The sequence below is a fragment of the Sardina pilchardus genome, chromosome 2 (genome assembly GCF_963854185.1).
Source record: "Sardina pilchardus chromosome 2, fSarPil1.1, whole genome shotgun sequence".
NCBI classification, from domain to species: Eukaryota; Metazoa; Chordata; class Actinopteri; order Clupeiformes; family Clupeidae; genus Sardina; species Sardina pilchardus.
The window spans coordinates 6,906,376-6,931,860 of NC_084995.1; the positions used below are offsets into that span (position 1 = coordinate 6,906,376).

The 25,485-nt window shown below is 43.1% G+C and overlaps 3 protein-coding genes across 4 annotated transcripts in view; all 3 read left to right on the plus strand.

Moving 5' to 3' along the window:
- Positions 1 to 4,687, plus strand: part of cntnap2b (contactin associated protein 2b) — a 42,877-nt gene extending 38,190 nt beyond the window's left edge. The window contains exons 24-25 of the mRNA XM_062517377.1: positions 1,775 to 1,849; positions 1,952 to 4,687. Coding sequence (XP_062373361.1) covers positions 1,775 to 1,849; positions 1,952 to 2,151 — 275 coding nt within the window. The 3' untranslated portion in view covers positions 2,152 to 4,687. The remainder of the gene's footprint in view (positions 1 to 1,774; positions 1,850 to 1,951) is intronic.
- A 274-nt stretch (positions 4,688 to 4,961) lies between these two features.
- On the plus strand, positions 4,962 to 17,921 carry cul1a (cullin 1a). Of its 2 annotated transcripts, none has more exons than XM_062517388.1 (22): positions 4,962 to 5,191; positions 8,093 to 8,519; positions 8,871 to 9,048; positions 9,363 to 9,530; positions 9,640 to 9,690; positions 9,898 to 9,988; positions 10,420 to 10,583; positions 10,849 to 11,011; positions 11,301 to 11,431; positions 11,744 to 11,851; positions 12,135 to 12,241; positions 12,528 to 12,576; positions 12,749 to 12,880; positions 13,074 to 13,191; positions 14,065 to 14,141; positions 15,281 to 15,412; positions 15,676 to 15,768; positions 15,907 to 15,960; positions 16,066 to 16,148; positions 16,326 to 16,431; positions 16,807 to 16,920; positions 17,151 to 17,921. In XM_062517388.1, the coding sequence occupies exons 2-22, from the start codon at positions 8,380 to 8,382 to the stop codon at positions 17,229 to 17,231; spliced, it is 2,340 nt and encodes a 779-aa protein (XP_062373372.1). In that variant the 5' UTR covers positions 4,962 to 5,191; positions 8,093 to 8,379; the 3' UTR covers positions 17,232 to 17,921. The 2 variants fall into 2 exon arrangements, with proteins under 2 accessions (XP_062373372.1, XP_062373373.1); XM_062517389.1 differs by having other exon boundaries at positions 15,907 to 15,954.
- Positions 17,922 to 18,643: 722 nt separating this feature from the next.
- Positions 18,644 to 24,606, plus strand: mcm6l (MCM6 minichromosome maintenance deficient 6, like). The gene is made up of 17 exons (XM_062553558.1): positions 18,644 to 18,862; positions 18,957 to 19,103; positions 19,225 to 19,335; positions 19,506 to 19,755; positions 19,982 to 20,147; positions 20,555 to 20,700; positions 20,921 to 21,071; positions 21,448 to 21,589; positions 21,752 to 21,893; positions 22,119 to 22,226; positions 22,435 to 22,590; positions 22,684 to 22,812; positions 22,976 to 23,137; positions 23,366 to 23,480; positions 23,774 to 23,983; positions 24,119 to 24,258; positions 24,382 to 24,606. The coding sequence occupies exons 1-17, from the start codon at positions 18,762 to 18,764 to the stop codon at positions 24,502 to 24,504; spliced, it is 2,499 nt and encodes an 832-aa protein (XP_062409542.1). The 5' UTR covers positions 18,644 to 18,761; the 3' UTR covers positions 24,505 to 24,606.
- Positions 24,607 to 25,485: the final 879 nt, after the last annotated feature.

The window sequence follows — 25,485 nt, forward strand, 5'->3', positions numbered from 1 at the left end:
CACAGATTCCTTGTCAAGCAGTGGTCAATGGTCAAGGCTTGTACATCAATGCAGTGCAGCTCAGCAGCTGTTCTCTTTTGTTCAAACTGAGTCCTGCCTATTTTCCTTGGCAGCATCAGAGGACTGATCTATAGCTCATTCACAGGCTCCCTGAACTGAGGTCACTGATCTATCGCCATTCTCTCTCTCTCTGTCTCCCTGTCTCTTTCTCTTTCTCTCTCTTTGTATATGTGTGTGTGTGTGTGTGTGTGTGTGTGTGTGTGTGTGTGTGTGTGTGTGTGTGTGTGTGTGTGTGTGTGTGTGTGTGTGTGTGTGTGTGTGTGTGTGAAATGGACGTAAATTCCACCTCATTTGGGAAATGTCACCATTATCCACTCCAGGTCAGCAGCATATGTGTATTCAAATTTGTGAAACACATTTTTAATTGAAGTTTCAAATTTGAACTGTCTGTTTTTTGAACGTGTCTATTCACAAACGAGATGCTTGCAGCAAACTAAAAAATAAAATAAAAAACCTATTTGAAACCCATTCACAAATATTGGCCAGAAACAGCTGCTATCTCTGGGCTCCCCCAGTAAGTCCACCCTGGAGGGTTTGATTGCTGTGTGGGCACTGAAAAGGTCAAGGTATTGATCCAAGCCCTACTTACAAGGTACACCCACACAGACTCTGGGGGGAAGGACAACATAATCTATAGCCTTCATTCTGGCTTCTGCCTCAAGGTAAACTGTGTACATCTCTGTCCTTGCCACGTTTCCTGAAACCTATTCATCTGGGGCTTGTAATGCCTGCAAGGACCTCACTGAGAAGAGCAGAGCTTTACAAAGGGCCCACATATGTTTACGGCCCCTGAGTGCCAGAAAACAGTGAGATTGGGCTGTGCAATCAGAAATCTGGTTCAGTTCATGGAGAGGAGTTAAGCCGTTTCAGAATGAGGACCCTTCCTCCTTGTACTGCTTTCCAAAAGTGGCAGATTTGGTGACGGTTGCTCTCAGTGAAAGACATCTGTGATCACTGTCACTGGCCTGCAGAGTGGATTAGTTCAGGGCCTGGCAAAGGCATCATGTCCTGGGCATTGTGTGTGTGTGTGTGTGTGTGTGTGTGTGTGTGTGTGTGGTGCGTGTTTGTGAGTGTATTTCTGAGAGAGGGAGTGTGGTGGGACAGAGACAATAAGAGTGTCTGTGTGTTATTGTGTGTGTGGGAGGGCGGTGCATGCCTGAGTGTGTGAGAGAGAGAGAGAAAGAGAGAGAGTGTGCCTGTGTGTGTGTGCGTGTGCGTGTGCTCCCATTGCAAGGTTCATATGGTCCTCCCATCGTCGTGTCCCATGTACAGTAGCGAGCCCACAGAGCTGGCAGCTGAAGAGAGCAGACGGGTTCACTCAAGCTTCCTCTCTCCCCTTCCTCCTCCCTCTGAGCTCTACAGTGACCCCCTGTGTTCAGAGATAAACACACAGCCACTGCAGCTATTTATATTCAGTACGCCCACCATGACAGGGCTAAACTCTCTATCTGTGTCTCAAAACCCAAGTACAGTGCTTGGCATGCATAGTTATTTCCTTAGTTAGTGTCCTCTACATGATATATCAGGCTCAATCTATGAATCGATACTTACAGTATATTACATTTGTACTGCATTTGGGAGACTGATGTTTTTTTTAGTGGCGGTGGTTGTTATGGAAAAATATGATAGAAGATTTTTAGGTGCATCTGCTCTGTGTCATGAGGCATATTCCTCTAAACAAGACCACAACAAACAAACAAATGTTTCATTTCAGCTGGTGCCCAGTTCCCTTTCAATGAAGAGAGGGTGGGCCGAGATGGGCTGAATCGTGACTCTGCCATCATCGGGGGTAAGAATCCTGCTGCAACACCAATCCTGCAGCAATAGCCAAGTGCATCACTGTCTCGAACTCTGGTCGCCTGTAATGTAACTCTGCCTATTTGACATGCAGGTATCATCGCCGTGGTGATCTTCACCATCTTGTGCACCCTGGTGTTCCTGGTCCGCCACATGTTCCGCCACAAGGGCTCCTACCACACCAACGAGGCCAAGGGAGCCGAGTCGGCGGACTGTGCCGACGCCGCCATCATAGTCAACGACCCTGCCTTCACAGAGACTATTGAGGAGAGCAAGAAGGAATGGTTCATCTAGGCAGAGGGTTCTGGAGTGTTCTGAGCTGAGCAGGACTGTCCACACAGGCAGGCCTAAAAATAAAGTCTACTCAATGAATGATCAGAGGAGCTGTACAGTCGGCTTGGGGGAATTGCCCCCCTCGGACTTGGTCTGGGTACAGGCTGGCATGTCTATAATGTAATTATGTTGTGTGCAAGTACAAGGAGTTCAGTCTACTCCACTAAACCATTACATGCACATAGGAGGGCATATGTTTTTTTTTTTTTTTTTTTTTTTTTTTTCCTAAAACCAGACTTACATCCAAATACATTGTGCATTTATCTCATATTTGATTGTGGAACTATCTGTGTTTAAGATCAACAAGACACTTTTGATAGAGCATTGCAATTGCTTTACAGACATAAATGCACCACATTGCCTGTGTGAGAATTAGCATAATGCAAACAAATTATGTTTATTTATGTTACAGACAATGACATTTGATTGTATTTATAATGGGCCCTGTAGTTAATATCTCCAGGAAGATCGAATGTCATGTTAAAAAGACAATAGTTTTTCAGTTTTATCATACATTTTAAGATACTCCCTTTCAAGTTACCAAAATTCAGTGTTCTCTAGTCCATGATTGTTGTACATGTTTTGCTGAATTGTTGTGTACTGTGGTGATTGTACTGATATCACCATGACCACATAGACAACATTCAAGTGACAATTTCATTAAAAATACCTTTTCAAAAAAACTATAACCGCTCTTCAGGTACGTAAGACGTAGGCTAGTGTTAGATGTTGGTGCCGGTGTGAACAGTAACAATGGCATTTCAATTTAATACCATACCACTTTAAACATTCCACACAGCATGTTTCATTAAACCAATAATAACAATAAAAGTGGTAGTGATAACAATAATAATAATAATGACTCTGCCAAATCTTTAGGCCATGTGCTTTAACTGGATTGAACAAACACATTTGAGTATGAGTAAGCACAAGCACATTATAATTAACATGCAGCTCCACTGCCCTTTTTGATACAATAATGTGCTCAAAAGGGTGCCATTTTCTGGACAGCAATTTTCCAACATTACCACAATTTAGCATTACCGATTTCATTTGAGACCTGTACAATTTAAACTTACATTTATAAATGCTCTTTAAAAGAGAAATGTTTACAGCACATTTTTACATGAAATTTCCAGTTGAACAATGATAATACATGTATGGTACCTCTGCACATGTATAGACATTAGGTTTCAGTTAGAATATTTGCTGTACAATGATCATTTTTCAGCACCCTAATCTTCTAAAAGCACAATTTTAATCTTTAAAAAGTTTGCTCTTGACATACATGTTCTAAACATAATATAATCTATACAATCAAGTTCAAAGGGGTCACTCGAGTTATTATGTAGAGTAGAGACTCAGTCAGCTTTTTGATGCAGTTATGTAAAATATTGGCTAACGTTCAGGGAAACATGCAGTAAAGGATATGTGGTCCACTCTTGGTTGGGAGATTGGACATTACTCACTGACTGGCTTCAGTTCTAAGGCTCTTATTAAAACAATATAGCTGTCAACAACAACATGAACTGCAGTGGTTGTAACTCAAAAGCGTATAATCCACAACAAAACCACATTGATCATAGTCAACATTTTGCTTGTCAGACTCAAACCGTAAAGATTTAATTTATGTCATTAAAACCCTCATTGCATTGTCTGAGAAAACAAATCACTGGCATTACCACTAGGCCTATTAGACACCAACATCCAACAATTGCTTTAGTTGCGTAACCTGAGCAGCAACTGACAAAATGAAATATATTGTCTGACTAAATCCTTTTAAAGTGCCTCTGGGATTTAGCATACTATAATGACAAAAACATTGACATGTTTTGTAACAGATTATGTGGTTGAAATTCAGGATAAGTTGTTTGATTTTCCAGCCTATTCAGGTTTCCATCTTAAATTTAAAGGGAGAACTTTTAGGAGTTATCAGCTAAACTTTTATTGTGTTTCCGTTGAATGTACTGCTATTGTTGAACGTCATCTTCATTTGCTAAAAATGGCTCATGCCTGAAGTTAATTTTCACAATGCCTTCATTTTTTGTGCTATTGTCGTGACCAATTATTTTTGGAACATTTGTTGTCTTTATCATTAATATAATATTTCTCTTTGATGCTCTATGGCTGCTGCATTTGCCTGCTCCAATTTAGTAGTGTTTTTTATAATTATTTTGGCAAGCAACACAGCAACAACAATGAATAGCAAACGAATTCAAGAATTCCCCACATTTATTCAGAGCATAGCCTACAAAAATGTAAACGTGTCAGTATTATTTTTAAATCACAATTGTTTTTCATAAGCTCATTGAAATGGGATATGGTCGTCACTGATAATAGAGGATGGATTGAGATCCACAGTGAGAGTATTACTGATGCTGATTGTTTGTTTGTTTGTTTTTTCCTTTCTTTTATCGTATGAATGTGAATAAGTCACTATAATGAAACCATAACACATATCAATAAATATCAGAACTCTTTCTGTTTTGATAAGAAACTGCATTTCTGGTAGCCTAATTGACACACAAATGTCTCTATCATCTTCCAGTCTAGACAAGGAAAAAGAAAGAAAGAATCTTATTTGCTTGATTTGAAACCATCCTAATACACTTCAAACTAACGTAGGTAGATTACCCTACGTTTACCAGGCCGCCTGGTTGTCTGATAACGGCATTTTATTACAGTAAACAAACTTGTACTAACCAAACGCCTTTGAAACCAAGCGGAACCAAATAGCTGTATTGATGTGTGCTAGGGGAGATTTTTTTGTCAGAGCACAACCTGGCGGAGACGAATGTTATTTTTCCATTTACTGCAGCAGTGTTGTTAGCTATCTAGCTAACGTAACTGCTTTGTTGGGGTTATTCCGTACATGGTGACGGTTCGTCTCGTAAAAAAGGAGCTTCAGATGTATATTCAGGATTAATTATATGGTCATTTTTTTGAAGTTTGTTGAACATATGTATGATCTGGAGTTTGAGACGAACATTGCTGGACAATGGTAAGATCGCTAACGGAGCTATACAGATCAGACATCTCCAAAATGTAGCTCAGACCACTAGCAACAACCAAGCTTCCCACAGTCAGCTTGCTAACGGAATGATGCTAGCATTGTTAGCAAGCTAGCTAATGTACCTGTTTTACGAATAACATGTTATGTTTGTTGGCATTTTGCGTTAGTCTGGAAAACGTGTTTTGTAAGAAAATCATGGCGAACGTATCCACTTACATTTGACATGTAGTGTTTAATATGGGCTACTATCTATAGAATATGTCTAAGTGAGCTGGGCCTCTCCCCGTATAGCATAAATATAGTGCCACTTTTGGCTGTGCTTAGCTAGCACGCAGATAATCGGTAACGTTATCATTAAGTTATTTGTTAGCTAGCTTAACATTAAAGAAGATGGCTTGCTAGCCGTCACGGCTAGTTCTGTCACCCTGTGTGCCAGCTCATTAACACCTGCAGTTATTTAATATGTGTTGGTGGTTCTAATGTTACCAATGTAACACTGTGCCCATCTTTTTGGAAGATGTTTATTGACCAACATTAAAGGCTTGGTTGTACCGGAGGTTAGCAAAAAGGGATGATCTCTCCTTGCCTGACTCAGCTAACACTGACAGGCTAAGACAGACGCCAAGCCTCCTACGAACACTAGTTCTACCTCTCTGGTCCCGTTCACGGAAATGTAACTCATTTTTACAGCACATTTGACGATTTTACACTCACTATTGGCTGAACTAGTCGTTAACTATCTGTTGGTGATGTAGACTACGCGGACGCTTCTCTAGATATCGTGCTGGCGTCAACTACGTAGCTTGGTAGCATTTGGCTAGAAAGTGAGGCGGCTAGCCAAATTCGTTTGCAAATCACTTCCTACAGTATATTCACACAATGCTGTCAAGAGGGCCTCAGTGCTGCCTTCAGGGTTAACACATTTTTTATGGACTCTCTGTTTTTGTTTAAAATCCTGCCATAGTGGTATGGTATGTGCAGATTCAAATTTGGGTAACGTAGCCTGTTTGGGAATTCGCCTCCAGAGACCATGCACAGTTGGCATATTATGCCAAATAACTACTTGTTTTTGGTTGTAGTCAGATATTTTACTAATCATCCGTTGCCTTGTCTTACCACATAGCAAATAATGTTAATGTGAACTCCTTGTGTGTATTAATGTCAGCGCACTTACATGTTCAGTTTGATAGCAATGTTGATACGCTTCCACATCGGACTGTGTGGCGTACGTAGAACACCCCAGTGCCAGTAGCCACGTATTGTAAGTTCCTCTGCCTGTCATTCCTACATTTATATATTGCCCAAAGCGAATTGCACTATTGGATGAGGTAGCGTTGGTTTACCTGTACACAGATCTCATTTTGCTTTCAACTCATTTCGAGATTCTGAAACCAGTGATGTTCATGTTGTGCTTAATCCTGACTGACAGAATGAAGTGTGCACTGAGAGCTGATCTTATGCTTTTCACGCACCAGATGTAATTAGAAGCTTGTTTAAATGAACTTGTTATGGAGTGGAGCATGATTGAGTAACCATAGACTATTTTCTTTATGCTGATGTGTAAAAATCTAGGCCCAATGGCCCATATAGTTCCAAAAACAAACCATAGCCTATTGGTCATATGTCTGAGATGGTGATGGATCTTGTTAAAGGCACAGTGTATATGGCATGATAGTCCGTGATAGTCAGGGGTTTGCAAAGCAAACTGATTTTCTTATTTCCCTCCCTCTCTCACACACACACACACATGTACACACTCTGGTTTTTGCTCATCTCTTTTATTCTGTGATTTCACTGACATCCTAGAGGCCCATTCTATCACTTTGAACATCAGCCAGCACCTGATTGGTTCAAGACAGTGGTTTGCTAAAACATAGAAATGGCGCCGTCCTGGGCCAGCTTGAGCTATTCTTCCATACAAAAATGTTCCATTGAGCATATTTCAGGCAAAATCCTACCCACAGGCATGTACAGGTTGTGACCCGTGGCTAGTAATTGACCACTAATAATATGTGCGCCAGCCTAGCAACAGCCCACTCCTCTTCCAGCTGCTCGGCCTACCTATGTCAAGTTACGTGCCTGTGCTCCGAATCTGTTGCCATGGTTACGCGGAGGGAACCCCAGGACATAATGAATGAATAGGAGGGCTTCCGTAGCAGGAGCGATTGTCCTGGGGAAAGCCTACCTAAGCAATGGAAGCTGGGAAGAGAAAGCAACAGTTCCTCCATTATGCCTGGCTCTCTGGTCACCATCGGCACACGGAATGGTGCCGTGATCTTAATTGGTTAGGCAGCTATTGTTTCAGAATGGTTTCTGTCCCCCGATGAAACCGCTCGCTTTTTTCCATTGTGACATTGTTTTCCATAGAAAAAGCTGGAATTATTCAGGAATTCAATAATGGCGCACAGGGGTTGGGTTACTCAGCATTGGTAGATGAAGTAGTGGAGACTACAACTGTAGTTTGTTTACTGTAACCATGCTTTACATGTATTGCACTTTTTACTGTTTTACCACGGAGTTGAATGTCAGCTGTGGTGTTTATCACTGTAAATGCACATTAGCTATTGCCCTTCCTTATTCGCTGCTTGCTATGCATCAGTTCATGTAAAAGGAAAAATGTGAAATTGTGAAGCAATCTGTTCCTTGATTTTGAAGTTTTATATGGCAGAATAAAATATATATATCTTGGTAGTGGACAGTTGAATGTCCAATCTAGACGGATCCTCTTACTGATGGCTCTTGATGGTGTGTGTGTGTGCGCGTGTGCACGCTTTGCCCTTGATGGTGTGTGTATGTGTGTGCTTTGCCCAGGTCTCTTGATTGTGTGTGTGTACATGTGTTTTTTGCCCAGGTCTCTTGATTGTGTGTGTGTGTGTGTGTTTTGCCCAGGTCTCTTGGCGAGTTGTTCTGGTGAGTGCCACCTGAGAGGGTCTCCAGAGGTTGCCCGCTTCTCTTAGAGGACCCGGCCTCTCTGCCCGTCTGTGTGTTCCTGTGTCGGTGCCCCACGTGTGTTTGTGTTCTCCGCCTGACCACACACTCTCGTCTCTGCACCCTATGGAGGAGTGACCCCTCGCACGCCTCCCCCGTGGACACAGCCCGAGACAAACGCCGAACGTGAGGGAGAGGAGTCATCTTACGGAGAAGGAGCAGAGCGAGGGAGAGCGCGCCAGAGAGCCATGTCGTCCAACCGCGGCCAGAACCCTCACGGCCTCAAGCAGATCGGCCTGGACCAGATATGGGACGACCTGCGCGCCGGCATCCAGCAGGTCTACACCAGGCAGAGCATGGCCAAGTCTCGCTACATGGAGCTCTACACGTATCCTGCCATGCAGCAGTGCGCTTACTGCTGATACAGCTGCCCGCTCCCTGGGTTTAGCAACGGAGCTGGACACCGAAGCGTACTTATTGGGTTATGAATAAATCATTAGGTGTTAGCTGTGTTTTGATGAATTTGAAGACATAAGTACATTTTTTATAGTAAAATACAGCAGAAATGTGTTGAATTTCAATTCATTTTTTCAAGCAGGTCGTCCCCTGATTTAGTTATTGACCACTGATATGTGTATGGCCGATGTTTCTCTCCTTTGTGCCTGTGCTTGTTTGTGTGTGTGTGTGTGTGTGTGTGTGTGTGTGTGTGTTTTCTGGCCTTAACTCCCCTGTCCCTCAGACACGTGTATAATTACTGCACCAGTGTGCACCAGTCCAACCAAGCCCGTGGGGCCGGTGTGCCCCCCTCCAAGCCCTCCAAGAAGGCCCCCACCCCAGGCGGCGCACAGTTCGTGGGCCTGGAGCTTTACAAGAGACTCAAAGAGTTCCTCAAAAACTACCTGACAAATCTTTTGAAGGTAATGAATGCACTCTTTCTGACTTACCACTAGAAAAGTGTTTACGATGTGTTTACAATATAGTCTGGTTTACGATGCTTGGATGGTTTGTAGGGTTGTAGCAGATGCAATTCAGGGTCAATCTCATTTACAGCCATTGTACTGAGTTAAAATTTCCCAAAACGGACTTAGTATGGAAACACAGTTTGGTAATATGTAATGATATGTCAACAACATATCAAGCTAGTACAAGATAATACGCAGAGTCACTGTTCTGTTACACACACATGCATACATGCAAATGTATGTCCTCTGACTTCCCTGGTTCCCCTCAGGATGGAGAGGACCTGATGGATGAGAGTGTGTTGACGTTCTACACCCAGCAGTGGGAGGACTATCGGTTCTCCAGTAAGGTTCTGAATGGTATCTGTGCCTACCTCAACCGCCACTGGGTCCGGCGCGAGTGTGACGAGGGCAGGAAAGGCATCTACGAAATCTACTCAGTAAGGCCCCCGCTGTCCTCCTGTCTTCTGCTCACAGGCTTGACTGGAACTGCGCTATTTGTCAATCTTTTGGACAATTGCTAAAGTCTTTCCTTGTCTCTGTTTACAGCTTGCACTTGTTACATGGAGAGACTGCTTATTCAGGCCTTTAAACAAACAGGTAAGGGCCCTTTATCCATCCATCCAGACTGACAGATTGATCTGAACATAACGTACATTGACAACATATTTTGGGTTGGGATCAAACACACAGTGTACGTGTCGTTAGTGGTTTGCTCTAGGCACACCCGCTTGGGTAGATAGTGGTTGGGACTCATGAAGGAATGTCCCTGCGGTGGGTTCCCTAACACTGGGCTCCTGTGACTAGGTGACTAACGCAGTGCTGAAGCTGATTGAGAAGGAGCGAAACGGCGAGCCTATCAACACCCGACTCATCAGCGGAGTGGTCCAGTCCTACGGTGGGTCACTGTGGTCATTTGTTTGCTTGTTTGATCGTTTGATAACAGTTTGATAATAGTCTCTGTGTAGCGATGCAGTCAGTGTCATTTCCACACTCTGAATGCACTATGATGTGCAGAGCAGCAACTAGAGACCAAATCTATATGTCCCATATGTAAAGATGTGCCAGGTTTTTAGATATATAATGTGGTGAAGAAGTGTAGGGTGTTGATAATGGTGGTAATATTTAGTTGTTGTGGTGTACAGTATAGTCTTTTTCCTCACTGCGTGCATACGAAATGGTTCTCTGCTGGTAATACGTATGATAACATCTGAACTCAGCCTCTGCAGGAATCCATTCCCATACATTTTCTAGCGAGAGTAGCGGCCAGTGCCACATTATGCAGCCTCCTATGGGAGGGTGCTAAATGAGATGTTTGTGCTCTTACAGTTGAGCTGGGTCTGAACGAGGACGACGCCTTCGCCAAGGGCCCCACTCTGTCCGTCTACAAGGAGTACTTTGAGACGCAGTTCCTCGCCGACACAGAACGCTTCTACACCAGGGAAAGCACAGAGTTCCTACAACAGAATCCTGTTACAGAGTACATGAAAAAGGTAGGCTGGGGTTGCGCAAGCCCACATCACACACCTGGAGAGATATGTAGCCCTGCTTGTATGATGTCATTGTGCTGGTTGTAGATGTCTTCATTTGGTCATTTCTATTTAACATGTGTTAACAAGTGTTAACTGTATTGAACTATCATAACATGTGCTACTGTCAGCCAAAATGAAATGTAAAAAAATGTACTGTACTGTATCAGTATAGGGTTTATTGTTTGTGTTCATACATATTAAGGTGTGTGTGTGTGTGTGTGTCCAGGCGGAAACTCGTCTGCTGGAGGAGAAGAGGAGGGTGCAGGTCTACCTTCACGAGAGCACGCAGGATGAGCTCGCCAGGAAGTGTGAGCAGGTTCTCATCGAGAAGCACTTGGAGATCTTCCACACAGAGTTCCAGAACCTTCTGGACGCTGACAAGAATGAGGGTACGGAAGCCTGCTGAATGAGTATGCTGAGCTGTATGTTGTTTCAGGAATAGAAACTGAAGCATGAAGCATAGATCTCCATACTGTAATCTTTTATTCTCTATTGGTGGTTTAATTGTATTGCCCTTGAGTTTACAAGCCTCAGAATTGAGGTGGGCAACCAACACAACCAATAAGTTAAATAAGTAATTGATAGATATAGATAAAGAGGCTCTAATCATTCTCCCTTTTCCTCTATTCTGCTTTGCTCTGTCTCGGTTCATGGTTTGCCCTCTCCCCCATCTCTCAGATCTGGGCAGGATGTACAACCTGGTGTCCCGCATCACAGACGGTTTGGGAGAGCTGAAGAAGCTGCTGGAGACGCACATCTACAACCAGGGCCTGGCCGCCATCGAGAAGTGTGGAGAGGCTGCCCTCAACGTGAGTCGTGCCTTTACCCTGCCCTGCCCTGCCCTGCCCAACCTGCACCAGGCTAAAGATAGACACAGGCTCATATGCCAGGCCTGTAAAGGGACCAATATGGTCAGCTCGGGTAAAGGGGGAGAGATTTGAACCTTGTGGTGTGTTGGACCTATATATTCCAGCCTATTTATGCAGTCACACAGGCCTCCTGTGACCTTGGAAAAATACTACAAATAACCCACAAATAATACTGTTTAAGCACAGTAATGAGTGGTCTTGTTTTTTTTTTTTTTCTTGTATTCTCACATCCACATCCCTGTTCTTTGCCAGGATCCCAAAATGTATGTACAGACCATCTTGGATGTTCATAAGAAGTACAACGCTTTAGTGATGTCTGCCTTCAACAACGATGCCGGATTTGTGGCGGCACTGGATAAGGTGTGTAACTCCTTCTCAGACACTTCAGACACATCCGAATACCTGTCTGAATAAAGGACATGTCTGAAACGAGTAAGCACCTGTATCACAGCTGACTCAGACTATGCAACAGACCTCGCATGAATCAATCTCATGCAATCCACAAGCAGACGTTAAATGAGCTGTATTGATGTGGCGGTTTAAGAGCATTGTTGCCAAAGCATGCATATTTAAAAACATTGCCTTTGAATACAGTTTCTGCTTACAATAATAATTCTAATAAGCATTCCCTCTCTGCTGGCAGGCCTGTGGACGCTTCATCAACAACAACGCTGTGACTAAGATGGTGCAGTCATCCAGCAAGTCACCAGAGCTGCTGGCCAGATACTGTGACTCTCTTCTCAAGAAGAGGTGAGGGCTTATCTGGGTGCACTACTAGCTGCGCATTAGAAAGTGTGTCTTCCAGGAATGTATGTGTGTGTGTTTGTGTGTTTGTTTGTCTATGCCATGTGCTTTTTCAATCTGCCCCAGGCACCATCTATGACCTGATAGTATACTACTCATTTTCACTGTGTATTAAGAGCGGGTGGTCAGTATCACTTGATTGTGTGTGTGTGTGTGTGTGTGTGCATGCGTGCACCTACTGTAGTTAGGGGTACTGTGTTGCTCAGCTTGTCTTCTCCCTTCAAACCCACAGCTCCAAGAACCCTGAGGAGGCTGAGCTGGAAGACACCCTCAACCAAGTGGTCAGTTCACGCCTCATACACACACTACACAAACACACATGCACCAGGAGAAAGAGAAGTCTCATACAATGCAATTTCACTGTGTTCATTATTGTTGTTGATTGGCATCTATGTGAGCATATAGAAACACATACCAGTAGTGTGTTGAGACTTAATGGTTGTTTTCTCCCAGATGGTAGTGTTCAAGTACATTGAGGACAAGGACGTGTTCCAGAAGTTTTACGCTAAGATGCTGGCCAAGAGGCTGGTCCACCAGAACAGTGCCAGTGATGACGCTGAAGCCAGCATGATCTCCAAACTTAAGGTAGGGGGCGCTAGAGGTTTACACTTTGATCTGTTCTTATTTCACTATCCCTAGATGATGTAGTATCTGTGCACTGACAAGAGCATTGAGTATTATTAACAGTAAGCATGGTCAACGAAACAAAGCCAAGAGTTGTGAACACAGAAACCATGTCTATAATGTTCTATAACCATGCTGTTCTTGTTGCCTGCAGCAAGCATGTGGCTTTGAGTACACCTCCAAGCTGCAGCGCATGTTCCAGGACATCGGCGTCAGCAAAGACTTGAATGAGCAGTTCAAGAAGCACCTCACAAACTCCGAACCCCTGGACTGTAAGTATACTACATCAGTATTATAAACTCAGTCAGGCTCCCTGGGGTTATTTCATCATCGGTAATACAATAGTTTCTTGACATGAAAAGCACGATGCACCATAGTGCAATATAAGCAAGGGCTTAGTCTGAAGCTACATTTTCTTCACCCTAAAATTTGCATCTACAGTTACTCACTCAGTTGCCATCCTTTATCCACCTGAGCTGTGAGAGATGCTGAACTGAACTCAATGTCTCATGTATTTATTCCATCTTGTTTTGATTTATCGCGCTATAATTGGGTAATTTCTTGGTACTTTGACCCACGATGTTGTAATGTGCTCTATAAATACATTTCCCCTTGCTTGGTGATGAGAGCGAGAGCCCGTTATAGTTCTCCTTTGGTACATTCGGTCAGTGAGTTAAAAGCAATAAACAAAATGTGCTGCCGTTGTGCTTCACAGACGCACCAGATGTTCAAAAACACTCTCCAGGAAATTGTTGTTCTAGAGAAATATCTTCTGCTATTTAAGGAATGAGGTGCCTTTGAAAGTCTATTTCGGAAACATTGACTTGTTTTGGGCAAATGTCCTCTTTTCAAAGGAGTATTGCATCGATTTAATCTGAAATGTAGGAATTTGTAGCAATATGCATGCAGCCATATTCCATATTCACTAAAGGATTTATGTTGCATAAAATGCAGTGCAGTGAAACCAGCCAAGACGTACAGTATGCAGATAAATAGGGGAACAAGGCCATAATGTTATTCAGTGTCCCTGAATAATTCTTACTTTGCAGATGGCTGCACTGTATAATTAGAGTAAAGGGAATTGTGTGTGTGTGGGTGGGTGGGATGTGACTGTGTCTCTGACTGTGCTGTGTTTCTCTCTCCAGTGGACTTCAGTATCCAGGTGCTGAGTTCAGGATCCTGGCCCTTCCAGCAGTCCTGCACGTTCGCCCTGCCGTCTGAGGTGAGCTCACGCTGACCCCCAATTTAAACCCTGTGCAGGCATACTCGCCTGCTGTGTGTTGACCAGTGTTTTGGTCCTGAAAATGAACAGAAGCAATATTTGCATACATCTAGTTATTAGTTTATATATCAGGGTTCCCACGGGTCAGGGAATTTCTGGAATATCAGGGAATTTCAATAAAAGCTGTTCCAGACAGGGGAAATCAGGGAATTTGACCACTTTGCCTGCAAAGTCATAGCCTGGCTTTGGCCATCCCCTCGGTCTATGCTTTAGCTTCGGTATTAGGGTCTGGTATTTCACCATTGACAAACTATTGCAAGCTGGAGGTGTGAACTGTAGAAGTTTGAAACAATTAAATCTGATTTCACCCAATTGTTAACGTTATGCACCAGCTTGGTCGTGAAGTAAGCTACACTACAACAACATAAACCCAACGTTATCTCTCATAACTCCCGATCCTGCTTGCTTTTAAGCACGGTATGGAATTGTAAACAATGCCAATGGCCGGAATGCTCTGACTCTCATGCAATTTAAGTGTTGGGAAGTAGACTCAAGGGCGGGAATTAGGAGTAGTTTAGCCATTTTAAAAGGCCTTTTCTGCACAGTGCTCAGTCATTTCTTTTAAGGAAGGTCATGGAAATTCTGCTTTCTGGTCAGGGAAGGTCATGGAAAAATCTGGGAATTTTAAGACTGATCTGGGGTGGGAACCCTGATATATTTATTGACAGCTTTATCTAAAGCAGCAGACAGTAGGTGTGAGGGTTTAATTCATTTAGTAGTCAGTTGCTTTTTAGATACGCCTATAACATTGCTGGTGTTTGCTCTTTTGCTCTACCTTTGCACTCTATAAACAGACATCAATATTTCATCTATTCATGCACTGGACAGTTGGCCTATACTGACAAGTCCACATTAGTCATCCACTTGGTAATATTTCATTGATATATTGGTGAAGGAACTTGGGCTCTGAATTAAGCTGCTGATTCAACTCAATTGAGGGAGTAGCATCACTTCATGTTGATATAACTTTGGATAAGTAACAGTAGTGCTCATAAAAGACTGATTGAATTAAAGAAATGCTGTGTCATCTGGTTGGTGTGGTTTTGATTGTTGTGCATGGTTGTCCCTGTGTGCTGCAGCTGGAGAGAAGCTACCAAAGGTTCACAGCCTTCTACGCCAGCAGACACAGCGGCCGAAAGCTCACCTGGCTCTACCACCTGTCCAAAGGAGAGCTGGTCACCAACTGCTTCAAGAACAGATACACCTTACAGGTGAGCAGACAGCCCCTCATCATCCATTACGTCCCCTCCATACACCCGCGTTTATAGTTCACATACAGTATAGGCAACCCTAGAGGCGTTAACGTCTGTTACAAGCACGAAGGTTGGTAACATCACATCACAGTCTACTTAATAACAAAGCCATTTTGGAGAAGTGTGTTGAAATAGTTGAGTGCTACTGGTTTGAAGCATTTGTTTCCAAGCGTCTGATGGCATGAAGACATGTTTAATTTGTTCCCTCTCCCTCCCTCCAGGCCTCCACCTTTCAGATGGCCATTTTACTGCAGTACAACACAGAGGATGTCTACACGGTCCAACAACTGACAGACAGCACACAGATCAAAATAGTGAGTTGACACTAACCAACCTGCTAGCTTTTATTCATGCTAGCTGTGCTGTTTTTGGGCCTAGTAAGGAGATTGATGTTGACACTGATGTTGATTTAATCTTCTTTCTTTTTTCTTTTTACCTTATCTGCTCCGTAGGACATATTGGTGCAGGTTCTACAAATCCTATTAAAATCCAAATTGCTGGTAAGTGTAAGTGTATCCTTTTTTTCCTATTAGTTGGCTTATTAAAAACATAATAAGAAATAAGTATTTCTCCTCGACCCCCAATCAACTTGCATTCAATGTCTATCTCAGGTCCTTGAAGACGAGAACGCCAATGTGGATGAAGTCGAGTTCAAACCAGACACCTTGATAAAGCTGTTTCTGGGCTACAAGAAGTAAGTTGGGTTTAGGCCAGGATGATGATTTTTTTATATAAGATGTGAGTCGTGTTCACACTAAATTATATTTACCCTTGTGTGGTGCAAGCAGCATATTGGTTACAAAGTTGAGGAACTATTATTGCTTTGAATCAGAGACTCAGATGTAATTTCGAATGTTTGCCGTCCTAATAGTAAGAAGCTCCGTGTCAACATCAATGTGCCCATGAAGACGGAACAAAAACAGGAACAGGAAACGACCCACAAGAACATCGAGGAGGATCGGAAACTACTGATACAAGTATACCACACACGCAATCACAACTCTCTTTCTAATCTGCGTAATGAAAAGCCTAGTTTCAGATTAGTTTCTCAGATGTGTCAGATAGGAGATGAGCTTTAGTGCTGTAGGAATAGTTATTCACATTATATCACAACCAAGATGGCAGCTTACTGTAGGAAAGATTCTGATGCTGAGTAAGCATGGCTTTACACCAACTATGTTATGATGATATTAGACTACATTAAGGAGAATATCTTGTATGGGTCTTTGTGTAACCACGCTGTTAGTGTCTTAAGGCCCTTCTGTAACCACCACGTGTCTCTCTCTCTCTCTCTCTCACTCACTCACTCACTCACTCACACACTCTCTCTCTCTCTCTCTCTCCATCCTCAGGCGGCCATCGTGAGAATCATGAAGATGCGGAAAGTCCTGAAGCACCAGCAGCTCCTGGCGGAGGTCCTCAACCAGCTCTCCTCCAGGTTCAAGCCCAGAGTCCCAGTCATCAAGGTGAGCCCTGGCTCTCGCTCACAACCATGGGTTTGTCACCAAGGATATGAGTGCAAATATGTGATTTTTTTCCCTTAATGGGAACAAACTACAAACTTGTCACAAGGGGTTTGTGTATTCTTACTTCATGATTGGGGGTTTCGGTTACCCATTGATTGATTTTGGAACATTTCTGGTGTGGACATGCATGTGAATTAATGTTGTCTGTGCTGTTTGTCTCCATGTTTCAGAAATGCATCGATATTCTCATAGAGAAGGAGTACCTGGAGAGAGTGGACGGGGAGAAGGACACCTACAGCTACTTGGCCTAAACATTGTCATTTTTATTTTCCTCTTTTTTTAAAAAAGAAGTTGTCTCTTGCTTAATAAACATCATTCCTTTTGACATCCGGCCTATGTTGTTGGGAATGTGAACACAGAGAGAGAAGGAAAAGGAAAAAATGAACTGGAAGAGGAGGACATGGACATCATAAGAGGCAGTTGGCTGCAAGCTGGACCTCAATGCTCCGAGACTGAAGCGGAGCAGTCAGCCAGTGGGAGATCACACAGGATGGATCGTTTCATTTTGATTTGTAAATACTGGACAGAGACCTTAATCCCCTGACCCTTGAGAAGTAAAATAAATAAAGAAAAAACGTACAAGAGAAAAATAAAAACAATCAAACACCTTTCACGCTGAGGGTTGCATGCTACTGCCTATCTACATTTAAGCAAGAAATAAAAGTTCAAAAAGTAAAAAGTCAGATACTAGATGAGGGTATTAAACATCATTGTTGCTGAGTTCAGCAGCGATGGTTTACAGGAATTAAGTATAAGGAGGAGGAGAATAATGCAAAATAAAAATATATGGGTGCAATTTGAGTTGCACTTCTGGAGCGGTAGCGTTTCTGGCCAGATCATTAGAAGTGTACTCTGCATTGTTATCTGCTATCGGAAGATCATTTGTATAGTGTGTTTCACTTTTTTAAATGTGTGGTAAATAAAAATTAAAGGTTTCTGTATGCCTTCTGTGAGTGTGGGTTCCTTAAGAAAGACACTTGAAATGATGATGAAATAGATTAACTATGAATGTTGAGTATTTTTCCCCCCTTAATAAGATTTCAAAGGACATAAGACAGTTCATTTGGATTCTTCTAATATCAAGGAGACCCTCCTTATGCACCTGTATTCTAACTTGCGAAGCTTAGAGCAAATGGCAGCATACACAGGTCCAGTCTTGTTCGACAAACTCGGCCTTGGCATTTGCGGTAAATTCATGAGGACCTACAGTAGGCCTGTCCCACTGGAAAGTAATGAAGTGCTTGAGGGCTCACTCGCTTCCCTCTCCGTCTAGTCAGCATTTATGCAGACTTTACCTAAGGTAATCAGCCAGCCTGCCAAAAATGAATGGCATCGGGACATGATACAGCGTAGGCCTATGGGGGAAAGTTCATCAGTGAACATCTGTCATAAAGTTAACGTGTTTTTGATGTAGCCTAAATTCAACTCACAGGTGCTGTCGCATATTCCTGGAAATAGCGTTTGAACTTTTAAAGCCTCTCAAATTCAATCATTCATGAGGGTTCAGGGCTTCTTAGGGGTAAGAATTAGATTTAGCCATAGCATACTTTTTACACAATAGATTTAGAGGAGCATGTCAGTGCATCCCACAATCACATGCTGTAGCTACAGCATCCTCACCACGTGCTCCAGACTAGGAAACTATTTAGCCTACATCACAGCCCACCTGTAGCAGGTGCGCGTGAGTTACAACAAAGATCCTTGATACTACGCTCTCTGGTTACAATCTCTGTGGTCTTCAGTTTGGTTGTATCTGTAAGCAAATTGTTTGACTTTCTTTAATGGATCCTACTGCAGAAACCACTGCCGCTGGTGTAGGCCTACAAGTAAAAGATGATCTTTCTGAAAAATGTCAGAAATTATTCCTTGAGTTCTTAGAGGAGTAAGTTTGGTCTGTTAACATTTCATTAAATTTGATGAATTCTTGTACATTATCGGCAACGCGTTAATCAGTAGCCTAAGCTCTTAATTATCAGGTTTCAGGATAAAAGTGGGGAGATTTTATACCTGCCTGACGCGCAAGAGCTTATTCGACCGGAGAGAAATACTCTTACTGTGAGCTTTACCAACATTGAGCATTATAATCAGCAATTAGCTACCACCATACAAGAGGAGTACTACAGGTAAGTCTTTGTTAATAAGTTGTGTGGTCATTGATGAGCAGTTTATTTTCGCAGTGCACATTAGGTTTGCAACGTTTTTGGTATCGTCTTACAGTCAAATTATTGTTTTGTTTTTTTCCAGGGTGTATCCACACCTCTGCAGAGCTGTGCGCCATTTTGCCCGTGACCATGGGAACATACCACCATCTAAAGAATTTTATGTGTCCTTCTCAGATTTCCCATCTCGACTGAAGTTAATATTACCATAAGCCCAGCAAACTGTTTGTCTGATTTTACATTCACATAGTTGTCCACTTCTATATTACCCTAGACGCCTGTCTTGTGTCATGTTTTATGTTCACTTTGGGATTGTGTTGTTGTTTATTGAAGTCCACCTGGCCAGCTTTTTCACTTGTCCTTTAGGATCCGAGAGCTCACCTCTGGTCGGATAGGCACTCTGACACGCATCAGCGGGCAGGTGGTGCGTACCCACCCGGTGCACCCAGAGCTGGTGAGTGGCACCTTCCTGTGTCTCGACTGCCAGTCGGTCATCAAGGACGTGGAGCAGCAGTTTAAGTACACCCAGCCCACCATCTGCAAGAATCCGGTGTGTGCCAACCGCAAGAGGTTCATGTTGGACACAAACAAGTCACGATTTGTTGACTTCCAAAAGGTAGGCTATATCAGAATTATGGGAGTTGGTTTAAAGCCCCATTTGGGTAGTTGTGTTGCTTTGAAATTACTTTCAAATTACAAAATTGTAACTTCACACTTCACCTAATTGTAACTTCACACTTCCATTATGCTTTTTTAGTAGCTGTCTTCATACTCTTACAGTAGTATCAAGTGACCTCAAAATATAGTAAGACATGAGAGAGAGAGCTCACCTTTCCGGACAGGTGCGCATCCAGGAGACGCAGGCTGAGCTGCCGCGAGGCTCCATCCCCCGCAGCATGGAGGTGGTGCTGAGGGCTGAGGCGGTGGAGTCTGCCCAAGCTGGTGACCGCTGTGACTTCACCGGCACCCTCATCGTTGTGCCGGACGTCTCTGCGATGGCATTAGCAGGTGAAGAGGGGGATCTCTGAGCCAGATTTGTCTGTTTTATGCTGCGCTGTGCTGCATCTGTATTTATGAAGTACAACTTGCATCCTCTCAGTCCTGTCGATTACATCCAGTGCAGTGCAGAGTCCCATCCCCTAGCGGCTAGCAGCCTGGTCCTGTGCATCTGCTACAGGTGGTGTTGCCAAGATTGTAATTAACACATTTACATGTACTCTGTCAACTTCATCACAAGTGAAGCTGAATTTCTGAAGACCATCTCCTCGCTTCCATGCACAGTTAATATCAGAAAAGAAGTCACAACAAAAATGAGACCCGTTCTTACACATCCTGGTTTCTATTGCATCACACTAAGCCCACACAGTCCACTCAGCTGCTGGATGAGTCCCATCTCTTGCCTTCTGTGTCTCTAGGCACCAGGGCTGAGACCAGCAGCAGGGTGACCGGTAAGGAGGGCTTCGATCAGGACGGGATCCAGGGGCTGAAGGCTCTGGGAGTGAGGGAGCTGTCATACAGACTGGCCTTCTTAGCCTCCCATGTGGGCCCCACTAACCCCAGGGTGAGGGACACACAGACACACAGACACAGACTGAAAGATTGGAAATATGGCGGCTTTCTGCTAAATGGATAGACAAGCATATTTTATATTTTGCAGTGTTTAGTTTCCCTACGGCTCTCTTGTTTGTTCAACATGTCAAGTTTAGTTTTCCTAAGGCTCTCCTATTTGTTTAACATGTCCAGTTTGGTTTTCTTAAGGCTCTCTTGTTTAACATGTCCAGTTTGGTGGTAAAGAGCTTCGTCAGGAGGACCAGACAGCAGAGAGTGTGAAGAACCAGATGACGGTCCAGGAGTGGGAGAAGGTGTTTGAGATGAGCCAGGACAAAAACCTCTACCACAACGTCTGCAGCAGCCTCTTCCCCACCATTCATGGTACTGGCTGGCCCTGTGGAACAGGCTTTTAAGTCTAGAAATGGGTGCTTTATCTTTGAAAAGATGTGGAAATGCCAACTAGAAAAGTTCTTTCATATGTAGCGGCTCTTTTATATGGTATTGTAAATAATTTAGTGGGATAAAAAGTTCTCAGTCACTATGCCAGAATTAAGTGTGGGCCAGGCTGTTTAACATTTGAAAATGGATCATTATATTAAAGTACAACAGCTTTTAAAGTTTCTGATATCTTCAGGCACAGACATTTTCCTCGCTTAAATCCTTCAATTTAATAGAATGGGACAACTGGAACATTAATTTATGTTTTCCAATGGCCTCTTTCCTTCTCTTCCTTGCTCCCTCTTTCTGTACTCACTAGGTAATGATGAGATTAAGAGAGGAATATTGCTGATGCTCTTTGGAGGTGTTGCCAAAACCACCATGGAGGGAACTTCGCTGAGGGGGGATGTTAATGTGTGCATTGTTGGAGACCCCAGTACATCCAAGAGCCAGTTTCTCAAGTAAACTACTGTCCTAGATGGACCTAGATATCCCCTCTCAAATTGTGATTGTGTAGACATTTTTAAGTTATGATGCAATATAGAGAAATTGTAATTGAGTGAATTAGCTCTTAACTGGGCAATATATTTGATATACGAGTAACTTATTTGTGCACCTCCCAGGCACGTTGAGGATTTTGCCCCCCGTGCCGTCTACACGAGTGGGAAGGCGAGTAGCGCCGCCGGTCTGACTGCCGCGGTGGTGAAGGATGAGGAGTCGCACGAGTTTGTCATCGAGGCTGGAGCGCTCATGCTGGCGGACAATGTACACACACGCTTCAAATCAACTTTGAACCATCTCACATACTGACATGACGTGTGGACATAGTGGCTATGGCATGGCCTGCTCATTTGTATATCTGTGTATTCTGTCTTGGTGATGTTAATCATGATATTCATGCAGATTTGTTTAAAAAGAATATGAAAATGTTTTTATTGACCTTGACACAGATTATGCCATCAAACAGATTAGTCTTTGCTGTTTCTGTAGGGTGTGTGCTGTATTGATGAGTTTGATAAAATGGACCTAAAGGATCAGGTTGCCATCCACGAAGCTATGGAGCAGCAGACCATTTCAATCACCAAGGCTGGAGTCAAGGTGCTGTGCTCTTTATTCAGAATATAATCAGGACAATTTACTCATTTGTTTATAGATGTATTTATTCAGTTGTGACTAGTACAGCTGTATTTGGGAAGCTTTTATCTGTAAAGGTTTTGCAGTTAATTCACTGACCCTGGATATTTAAACATGTAAAATCATTGGTATTGATTAACACTTGGATATGTATTTTACTTTTGGACTGTAGGCCACCCTGAATGCCCGCACGTCCATCTTGGCTGCAGCGAACCCCATCGATGGCCGATACAACCGTTCCAAGTCCTTGAAGCAGAATGTCAACATGTCCGCTCCCATCATGTCCAGATTCGACCTGTTCTTCATTCTGGTGGACGAGTGCAATGAGGTCGGAGAGGAGAAGCCACTGACCTGTACTATTATGTCCAGTATGGAGGGCATCGCTCATACCTGCAACCTCAATTGCTCTTTAACCCTTTAGGTGACCGACTATGCTATCGCTAGGCGCATTGTGGACCTGCATGCAAGAAATGTGGAGTCAGTGGAGAGGATCTATGAAACAGACGAGATCCAGAGATATATTCTCTTTGCACGTCAGTTCCAGCCAAAGGTAAGGATCGGAGCATTTTTCTGTTACCACCATTTACTTCTGTGTAGTTCGGTGCTGTCTTTTCTTGGCAACTGAGAACTGACTAATTCATACACTCAGTGACTGCAAATGACCCAAAGCCGTGTGTGTGTGTGTGTGTGTGCGCGCGTGTGTGCGTGCACAGATTGTGTCCGAGGCCCAGGAGTTCATTGTGGACCAGTACAAGCGTCTGCGCCAGAGGGACAGCAGCGGCACGGCCAAGTCGTCCTGGCGCATCACCGTGCGGCAGCTGGAGAGCATGATCAGGCTGTCCGAGGCCATGGCCAGACTCTACTGCTCCGATGAGGTCAGGAGCTGCTGGCAGTCTTTAGCCTTTCGCCACAGTCTGTCTACGCACACATCATTCACATAACTCTGCAACTACCTTTGACACAGTATTCTCTCAAAGCTGACTTGACTTCAGACCCAATGTTTTTCTTTATTTAAGATACTTAAGGCTTTTTCATCAATACTCTAGGTTATGTAAATGGTGGTGTTCACTTCTAAATCTGAGATTTGACCTCCAAATGTTAAGGTTCAACCCAAACATGTAAAAGAGGCCTTCCGGTTACTTAACAAGTCCATCATCCGTGTTGACTCCCCCGACATCAATTTTGATCAAGACCAAGAGGATAATGAGGATCTTAATGGTAAAGCTTATTATTTTCTATGTCCATTTTCTGCCAACTGATATTGACAAAACAATTTGATTGATGCCATTTCAAAGCTTTAGACATTTCAGTTATTGTCTGTTTAAACTGACGCTGTGAAAGTTATCAGGGTCTATTGATAGTCAGTTTGCAGCATTTTGTTGTGTGATGCATGTGCTTTTAAGAAAATGTATTCTCTTGTGACTTATGAGATGACAATCGATGGAAATTGACTGCAACATTTTGAGCGCATTCTGTCAGAAAATATATCATTTTGAGTGACTGCCCCACAGATCAGAACGACATGATGAACGAGGCTGATCAGAAGCAGCATGGCACCAATGGCACCAACGGATCCAACGGAACTAACGGCCATGCCATGGAAACGGAGCAGCCTGGCCAGGACAAGCCTGCAGCTGGCAAGCCTGCGCTCCGCATGACCTTCTCAGAGTACCGAAGGGTGTCCAATCTACTGGTCCTCCACATGCAGAAGATGGAGCAGTGTAAGACCCATGCACCTGTTGGGATGCTATGACTACCATATTCACGATATTACATTCAGTTAAAGTTAATCGCTTTTGAAATATCACATTAAGACTGCAAATATCTGTGTGTGTACATTTCTCCCTTTATGTCAGTGGATGAGGACACCTCTCTGAAGAAGAGTGAGCTGATCAACTGGTATCTGAAAGAGCTGGAGGGTGAGATTGACTCAGAGGCTGAGCTCATTGCCAAGAAGAGCCTGATTGAGCGGGTGATCCACAGACTCATTCATTATGTGAGGGTCATTCCTGCTCATTGGGCAGTTTCCATTTGAAGTTTTGGAACATGGGGAGGAAAAACATGAAAATCAAAATGATTTGTTTTGTTGAATGCTTTATTTTGTGTATTCTGTCTACAGGACCATATCATTATAGAACTGACAAAAACTGGACTGAAGAAAGTTGGGGACAGTGGAGAAGAACCTGTGACAGAGGAAGACCCTTTTCTTGTTGTGAATCCAAACTACATTTTGGAGGATTGAATCAAAGTTGGGATCCATTCTCATAGTTTATGTTTGTCATCTTTTTGCACTGTCTGTAAATATTTGGAGATTGTCAACATAATAAAGATTATTTTGCAGGTGCCTGTTTTGACGAGTTTTTTACACAAGATGGCGCCCTTTGTATGCGCATTCAAGACTGAGACGCAGAGAGAGGTTGGCACCAAATGTAATGACCGGGTCATGGGTTGCCTTTAGCAGAGTAAATCGTGTTCAGCGTTTTCTGGAAATGCATTTTAGATACATTGGTGCTGCTGAGCACAATCATTTTTAAAATACCATACTTCATTCAATAGCTGTTGCTCATGAAATCATGCGCTTTTTCATCCTTAACCGATGGAATAAAATGTAATGATACCCAATTTTAATACAATGCCCAAAGTGTGTGTCGCTTGCTCCCTCGTATGCAATATTCTCATTGTATTTTATAGGTAGGCCTATGCTTACACAATAATAACAAGAATATGATGGGGAAGTAATTATATGAATTACATTATACTGTTATGCTACCCCTAACAAGTTATAGCCTACAAACGAATGTTTACTAAAATACTAGACTTCAAAGTGCCATCTAGGCTACCCTAAACGCGCTGTCATAGAGATAAAATACACTAAAACAATTGGCTTCTGGAGACAAAATGAGAATTGTGATGTCTCAAGAGATTTAAATCATAAATATCCGTACCATTCACCATTCCCACAAAATGATACATCTCCCGGTGTTGTTTAAAATCAATTTCCGTGTCTTTCTTTCCCCCAAAAAGGCGACCCAAATCGAAAAAACAAATATTCCAAAAAGACAATGTAGTGTAAGTAGTATGCACCCATTCTTTTCAACGTTGACGACTGCATGCTTCCTAGTGTAAAAGGGTGCGCGTATGTGTGTGTGGAGCTTCCAGCGAGCTACGAGCGTGTGCGTGAGTGAGCTCGAGAGGATGTGTAAATCCATGAGCCGTTGCGTGC

What these genes read in the sequence shown, in the direction of transcription:
- mcm6l (XM_062553558.1), top strand. Translation starts at nt 18,762, where the DNA reads ATGGATCCTACTGCAGAAACCACTGCCGCTGGTGTAGGCCTACAAGTA. An exon ending in TGGTGGACGAGTGCAATGAG is followed by an intron (nt 22,591 to 22,683) that starts GTCGGAGAGGAG and finishes TTAACCCTTTAG; the next exon opens with GTGACCGACTATGCTATCGC. An exon ending in GACTCTACTGCTCCGATGAG is followed by an intron (nt 23,138 to 23,365) that starts GTCAGGAGCTGC and finishes CCAAATGTTAAG; the next exon opens with GTTCAACCCAAACATGTAAA.
- cul1a (XM_062517388.1), top strand. Translation starts at nt 8,380, where the DNA reads ATGTCGTCCAACCGCGGCCAGAACCCTCACGGCCTCAAGCAGATCGGC. An exon ending in GACTCTCTTCTCAAGAAGAG is followed by an intron (nt 12,242 to 12,527) that starts GTGAGGGCTTAT and finishes TCAAACCCACAG; the next exon opens with CTCCAAGAACCCTGAGGAGG. An exon ending in AAACTCCGAACCCCTGGACT is followed by an intron (nt 13,192 to 14,064) that starts GTAAGTATACTA and finishes TTCTCTCTCCAG; the next exon opens with TGGACTTCAGTATCCAGGTG.